General features: G+C 42.1%; 1 protein-coding gene across 2 annotated transcripts; it reads right to left on the bottom strand.

The window, feature by feature from the left end:
* Window positions 1-442: 442 nt before the first annotated feature.
* LOC139208304 (intermediate filament protein ON3-like) lies at window positions 443-4,018 on the bottom strand. 2 transcript variants are annotated; one of them, XM_070837948.1, is made up of 9 exons: window positions 3,571-4,018; window positions 2,133-2,341; window positions 1,986-2,046; window positions 1,790-1,885; window positions 1,492-1,656; window positions 1,264-1,389; window positions 939-1,159; window positions 787-849; window positions 443-681 (listed from the first exon to the last, which is right to left on the bottom strand). In XM_070837948.1, the coding sequence occupies exons 1-9, from the start codon at window positions 3,925-3,927 to the stop codon at window positions 540-542; spliced, it is 1,440 nt and encodes a 479-aa protein (XP_070694049.1). In that variant the 5' UTR covers window positions 3,928-4,018; the 3' UTR covers window positions 443-539. The 2 variants fall into 2 exon arrangements, with proteins under 2 accessions (XP_070694049.1, XP_070694041.1); XM_070837940.1 differs by having other exon boundaries at window positions 443-691; window positions 791-849; window positions 3,571-4,017.
* Window positions 4,019-6,880: the final 2,862 nt, after the last annotated feature.

A 6,880-nucleotide genomic window follows, 5' to 3' on the forward strand; every position in this document is an offset into this window, starting at 1 on the left:
GAAAGGCAAAACTAAGAAGGGAAACAGAACAGCAAAAAGAACAAGCCAGTAACCAATCAGTTCAATGTTCATCTGTAAACATGTGTAGTCAAACTTTTGTATTAAATTTGTGTATCTCCAGTGATCAGATTAAGTCAGTAACTTGCTCCTCTTAAGAGTACAGATTTTCAATAGCTTCCCTTGCTTAGTTTTAACACTCCATCAAAACCTTGGCTTATTTCTTTTTTGTTGGAAGTCAGTGCCGACAGAAAACAAATGTTGCCTTGCTAACTGACCTGGCCTCCTGTGTTTAAGGCCTGTTTACCTTCAGAAACTCTTGTTCAGTGATGAGCAGATTAAGAAAAGCAGCCAGTGATCCATGAACACAACTGGTAGCAGTGTAACACACTCCAATATTTACTATTTTTTTAGTCTGACATGACTTTGGAAACCAGGTTTTATGGTGATATTACTTTATAGTACTACATAGCACCATGAAAGGGTACATATTTAGGTCTAATTCAAGAGTTTCTGAAGGGGAAGAGGGATGGCTCTCCTTTTTAATAGTACTTCCTGGAGGAACTGCTTTGTGAGATTGTGGACTTGGTGATAGTGCCACCATAACCACCAGCCAGGCTGCTGCCGCCACCATAACCACCAGCCAGGCTGCTGCCGCCACCATAACCGAATCCACCGCTGGAGCTGGACAGTGCTGGAGGAGAAAGAAATGGTGTCTTAATTTATCTAGCCATCTGTCAGTGTGATCTGTTGGTTCAGGTATCATATAATGATGATAAGATCTCAAACTTACAACCGCCTCCTGAGGACTGCTGCACGTGGATGGTTGCGCTGGCGCCTCCACTAGCCAGTCTAATGGTGGAATAATGACAAGTTAGAGCTTAATTCAGAATTGAAGCTAATGCCATAAAAACGGCATTAAGTATTTAAGTTTATCCCACCTGGTCTCCTCTCCTTCAAGCAGTTTTCTGTAGGTGGCGATTTCGATGTCCAGGGCCAGCTTGACGTTCATCAGCTCCTGGTATTCGCGCACCTGGCGGGCCATGTCCTGCTTGGCTCTCTGCAGAGCCTCCTCCAATTCCTTGATGCGGAACTTGGCATCCTTCACTGCCAGCTCACCACGCTCCTCAGCCTCTGCGATCTGAGCCTCAAGGCTGGCCCTCTGAGGAGAATCATGCCACAGATGGTTTAATAACTGCAAATCCTCTCATACATTGAAGTGTGTTGATAATAAGGAATCATCTGTGAAAGGTTATTGAGATATACCTGTCCCTTGACAGCCTCAATCTCATTCTGAAGACGGGCAATCATGCGGTTCAGCTCAGAAATCTCAGACTTGGTTGTGCGCAGGTCATCACCATACTGTCCGGCAGTGCTCTGCATCTCCTCGTACTGTTAAGAAAAATACAACAAGATGTATCAAAAAATTGACATAGAAGGCTGAGAGTGTATGAAAGACACGAGAGATAAACCTTGGCTTTGGTGCTCACTCACCTTCTGTTTGTACCAGGTCTCAGCTTCAGCCTTGCTCTTGTTGGCAATGTCCTCGTACTGAGTGCGCACTTCAGCCACAATAGCATCCATGTCCAGGTTACGGCTGTTGTCCATCTCCACAATGACAGAGGTGTCCTTGATCTGGCCCTGGAGCTCACGAAGCTCCTACAGAACCAATAGTTTTTGCACAACGGTTAACTCTTGGTCTTTTTTAACTGACTTACACAATGAGTGGATGCCAAATGGTTATTATTTAAAGTATTATGATGTAAGTCAATTAGACATTATAGATACATACAGCCTCGTAGACAGCCCTGAGGAAGTTGATCTCATCCTGGAGAGCATCAGCCCTGGCCTCCAGCTCAACCTTGGTCATGTAGGCAGCATCAACATCCTGGAAAACGATGTGCAAACAGAAGTGTTATAATAGGCCACAATATATCGAACCCCTTGGATAAGACAAAATTTATAAAGTCATCTTGATGTATTCATACCTTCTTCAGGAGCACAAACTCATTCTCTGCACTTGCACGTTTGTTGATTTCATCTTCATACCTGTTGGAACACAAAGTAACACTTTAGTGCATCTGCTCTATATCAAGTCTATGTTGCAAATAGTGGCATGTCATGCAAACACTCACTTCCTCTTGAAGTCCTCAACCAGGCCCTGCATGTTCTTCAGCTCTCCTTCCAGCTTGACCTTCTCATTACCCAGCCCGTCGAGCTGTCTGCGCAGGTTGGCAATGTAGGCCTCGAACATGCCGTCAATGTTGGAGCGGGTGGTGGTCTGGTCCTGCAGGAGGCTCCATTTGGTCTCCAGCATCTTGTTCTGCTGCTCCAGGAAACGGACCTGTGGAGACACAAAACCAGGGAAAATTGTCAGATGTTGTTCTAAAAAATTTTTTTTTATATGTTTTCACCACAATAGTGATTTAAAAGAATTTGAAGGGTGTGCCATTGTAGTATCAGGGTTTAAAATGTCTCACCTTTACCTGCATTTCTGATTAGATAGCTACATATCTGCATTGCCACACCCTGGTCACAACAGTTAAAACTTGTTATGGCATGTGTGCTTGCTGCTCAAACAATTTTAATACTAAAAGAAGTTAAAAGGAACTTTTGAGGATTTAAATGCTTAAAGAATAAATATCTTCAATTCCCCTTCAAAACAAATGTTCTGTGCAGATGTTTTCCCAACATATTAATCTGGCTTTCAGTGTTTCACCTGTTTTATCTCTTCATCGGCTATGACTCATCCTGCATGCTCTTTCGAGCTGCGAAGGCCACACAGTCAGTCTGGCCATAAAAAAAACTAGGCGTGGTAGATAAACTGCAGTAGACAAAGCAGTACAGTATCATGGGATGAGTGCTTTGTTTTGTGAGTTTTTGTCTGAATGCCAACTTAGACCCCATAAAGGAAATCACCATATAGCTTGCATTCAAGTATCAACACAGACGTGTGATTGTACCATGAGAAAACAAGGGAACGTTGGTTTATTGCTCTGTACTTGCATTCTTGTTGCCCATAACAACCAGACGCAAAACCTAGGTGCAATTTGCAAATGACAGACTTTGGACTATGTGGGCATCGTGCAGATAGATCCCTGTTTCCTCTGCCAGTCTCCCAGGTATGGGGTGGGCAAGTCACTGTAATATAATCCCCACCCATGTTTAAATAGTGGGCAGAGAAGCCACCACAGGCTCAGACAGGGCTGCAGGCCAACTGTTACCTCAGGTAGTTTTAGGGAGCTTCAGGAGATTTTAAAAAGCTGTCCTAACTCTGGAGGCTGTAACTCATTTATGGATATAACATCACATAGATAAGATTCACAGCCCTCTTGCATGGTCAGCGTTGTCAGTAAAAAGCACATGTTTGCATCTAGTGAGCAGCGGAGATCAGCAGTTTCATTAAGTTTTAACTTTCTAGTCATTTCTTTCCAATTACAGATTGAACAAGATTCACTATTGACAGCTGCTAGAAGTAAATGTAGCCTTTAGATCATCTTTAGGTTATAATACAATAATGAGGCCTGGCATCATGTTGTATAGAATATATAAGAAGGTCACACAGGAACAAACCTTGTCAATGAAGGAGGCGAAGCGGTTGTTGAGGGTCTTGATCTGATCCTTCTCCTGGGTGCGGATGACCTGGATGGTTGGGTCAATGTCCACATTCAGAGGGGCCAGCAGGCTCTGGTTGACTTGGACAGCGGTGATCGGTGGGGCGACGTAACAGCCTGCTGCTTGGCTAGAGGCAATACCATAACTACCACCACCCATTGAAGACATACCAAAACCAAGAGATGGAGCACCACGGAGACTAGAGCCATAGCTGGTTCTTTTTACAGAGTAGCTGCTTGATGGCTCTGCAAAAGATCTCCTGGAACTGCCACCAAAGTTTGAGACTGAGTATGATTTTCTCTGAATGCTTGCCATGGTAAAGGTTGTCAACCCCGAGCAGTGGAGAGCTGAAAATGAGTAGTCTTCAAAAGGAGAGCCAAGTCCCTCTGAATGTCTGACTGCAGACTCTGCCTGCTTTTATGGCCGTGCAGAGTGAGAGGGAGGTCCTCCCCAGATGCATCGACCTGCACTCTCACTTTTGCTGTCCAGCCTCCCTTCCATCTCAGTCCACACGCCTCCGGCTCTGAATGACAGGAGTGGCCAATCTTGTAAAACAGGTAGGGAGGGATTGCTAGAAGATAAGCCGTGACACGCCCTGCACTGGGGCAGGCTGAAGGGGAAGAGCGAGAGGTAATGAAGTGGAGTAAAAATGTGATTATATAAGGAAAAAAAACTGTGTGTAAACCCTGTTGTATGCTTAGTTGTCACAGGGCTGTCAAATGAATACCTCAAGCATATCTACTTTAGTGCTGAATTGATTCAGTCAGTTTTTGACCTGTTCTTAGTTCTGAGATCAGTAATTGTTGTGGGTCAGTTTTACTCCTGGGTGCACACGATAATAATGAAAGCAAAGGGAATGTGTTTTCACTATCTTGTCTTTAACCATGAACTGATATAGAGTACATAGCATTCATTTCTCACACACTACACATTTTTATAATTAATGTAAGATTTAGGTGCATATACTTTTCACATTCTCTGTTCTTGCATAGATTAAACTGTTTTTAGCACTGGCAGTACATAACCAGAGCAGCCAGGCTGCAGTGCACAGAATTTAGCAACAAGTACTCAATTAGCAGAAAAATAGAATGGAATGTGCTACAATTTACATTGTCAATGATATCGCATTACTGACTTATACGCAGCCCTTTCTTCCCCTTTGGATTCAGTTGCACTTGCTTCTATCAAAACTAGATGTTAGACAGGTCTACACCCTGGTTTACAGATGAAGCATGTGCTCTCAGGCAGACCTGCAGGATAGAGGAACATAAAGGCCGTAAATCAAAGGTGGAAGTTTTGTATCTCACACAGCATGAGAGTGTATTGAATTATAAGCTGTCTGCTGCAAAAACAGCCTATTTCTCTCACTCAATCAGTCAGGCACAACAATAAACCAATATTTCTTTTTGACTCTCTAGCTAAACTTACTTGAACTGTCAGCTTCACACTATTTACAGCCCAGGATTTCTTAGATTTTTACTGTACTAAATATGATAGGATTAGATACAAAATCTATCATACAATATTATACTGGATCCCAGTTAGTTTTACCTCTTACAAATTTTGGCACTATCCCTCTTGAAGTATTGTGTAATCTGGTCTAATCACCTATCTGACTCTGGGACCCCCTGAAAGCTAGGCTTTTTAAGGATCTCTGGGCGTCTCTGGGGCCTGCAATTCTGATTATTGTAAATCTATCACTTACTACTTGTCCCTACTAGCTTTGGGACTGGTAGTGGTTAAACCTCTACTTAAGAAAACACATCACTGTAATCACTGTATACCACAAGAATTGGAAAACCAATTTGGTGTCTCTGGCTTGGCTCTAACAAGGCTAAAGTCCTACCTATCCAAAAGAACACAGTGTGTTTTCTATATTAATTATTCATAGATATTTACCAATTAAAAATATGGAGTACCTCAGGGTTCTGTTCTTGGCTTTATTATGTAAATATTTGACCTTTTAGCCAAATTATACATAGTTGTAGAGTTCCACTGACACACTGATGATAACCAGAAGTATATGTCTGTAAAGACACGTACCACTAATCACTCTAAAATCTCCCAGGCACTTTGCTGTCAGAGTACAGAGCTCCTGTCTGTCCTCAGAGTTACAATGAAGTCAGCAGGCTGCAGGGTCTTTTCCTGTTGTGCCCCTTTTCCTTTGGAATAACTCCCCTGCTGACATCAGACAATCTGACTCCTTACATAAAAATAAAACCTTCCCCTTAACTTCAAATTAGCGTTTACTCATTGAATCCTGAGGTCCTGGGTAGATCTTCAGATACCACAAAAATCATGCTTGATTTTAGCCACACTGCGTGTTTCTACTAGATGTCACCTTGGAAAAGGCGCTTGTAGGGCTTGAGGTGAATTTATCACCATTATTATTTTTATATGTATTGTCATTTATGGATAAGAGAAGTGATGAAAGCAGTTATAGACTTTTGGTGAACATTGAAATGTTTATAGCAGTAAAGTGATCCATTTCACATGCCCCTTTTGTGCTGTAGTGGCAGGATGTAACAATCCTCCTAAACACTCCACATCTTAGCAGTAACAACTTGCATACAGCTCACTGCCTGCAATTGTGATTTGTTAAGACACTGCTCTTACTTTTCAAGTATAGATTACACCACAGGCAAGAGTGGGCTTGAGATGTATTCAATGTCACTATTGCAACATATCAACAAAATTTCATCAGTACCGTTGCCAGTTATGTCTGTTTTAATTTAGCACCAACCAACATTCTTCCTCTTCCTCCAAAGGCATATTTGCCCAATTCAGAACACTCTGGTTTGTCGGCTGATCGTTTCTTGCATGAGTTCATCTTGTGTCTACAAGTAAGTCTTCCTCGATCAGTGTGCCATCTGCAGTTGTGTAAGCTCTCTTTCTTCTGTGACTATTAGTGTCCAATGGCTCCATGCATGCCCTAATTAGTAAGGGTGCTCAAACTAGTCCTACAGAAAGTCAAATATACATTTACCACTATACGTTCAGACTTCACTGTTTTGCATATTGAAATTAAATCTGGACATTTAAGCATATGTAACAATTAAATTCTAGTCAACAAAAGACAGCCAAGGCAAGCACTGATTAATACAGAAACTACAAATCTAACGTCTTATTAAAGATTATTTAATCAAAAGCCCTGGGCAGTCTCATTAAAGTTTTATTACAACGGAGAGCAACATGCTGCCAGAAAGTTGCTTCATAAAAAAAGATGCTTCAGGCTTACAGTAAAATGCATTATGTTTTGTTGGAGCGT

Source organism: Pempheris klunzingeri, chromosome 2 (assembly GCF_042242105.1).
Source record: "Pempheris klunzingeri isolate RE-2024b chromosome 2, fPemKlu1.hap1, whole genome shotgun sequence".
NCBI classification, from domain to species: domain Eukaryota; kingdom Metazoa; phylum Chordata; class Actinopteri; order Acropomatiformes; family Pempheridae; genus Pempheris; species Pempheris klunzingeri.

What these genes read in the sequence shown, in the direction of transcription:
- LOC139208304 (XM_070837940.1), bottom strand. Translation starts at nt 3,927, where the DNA reads ATGGCAAGCATTCAGAGAAAATCATACTCAGTCTCAAACTTTGGTGGC. An exon ending in AGTTTGTGCTCCTGAAGAAG is followed by an intron (nt 1,886 to 1,985) that starts GTATGAATACAT and finishes ATCGTTTTCCAG; the next exon opens with GATGTTGATGCTGCCTACAT. An exon ending in TCAGGGCTGTCTACGAGGCT is followed by an intron (nt 1,657 to 1,789) that starts GTATGTATCTAT and finishes TTGGTTCTGTAG; the next exon opens with GAGCTTCGTGAGCTCCAGGG.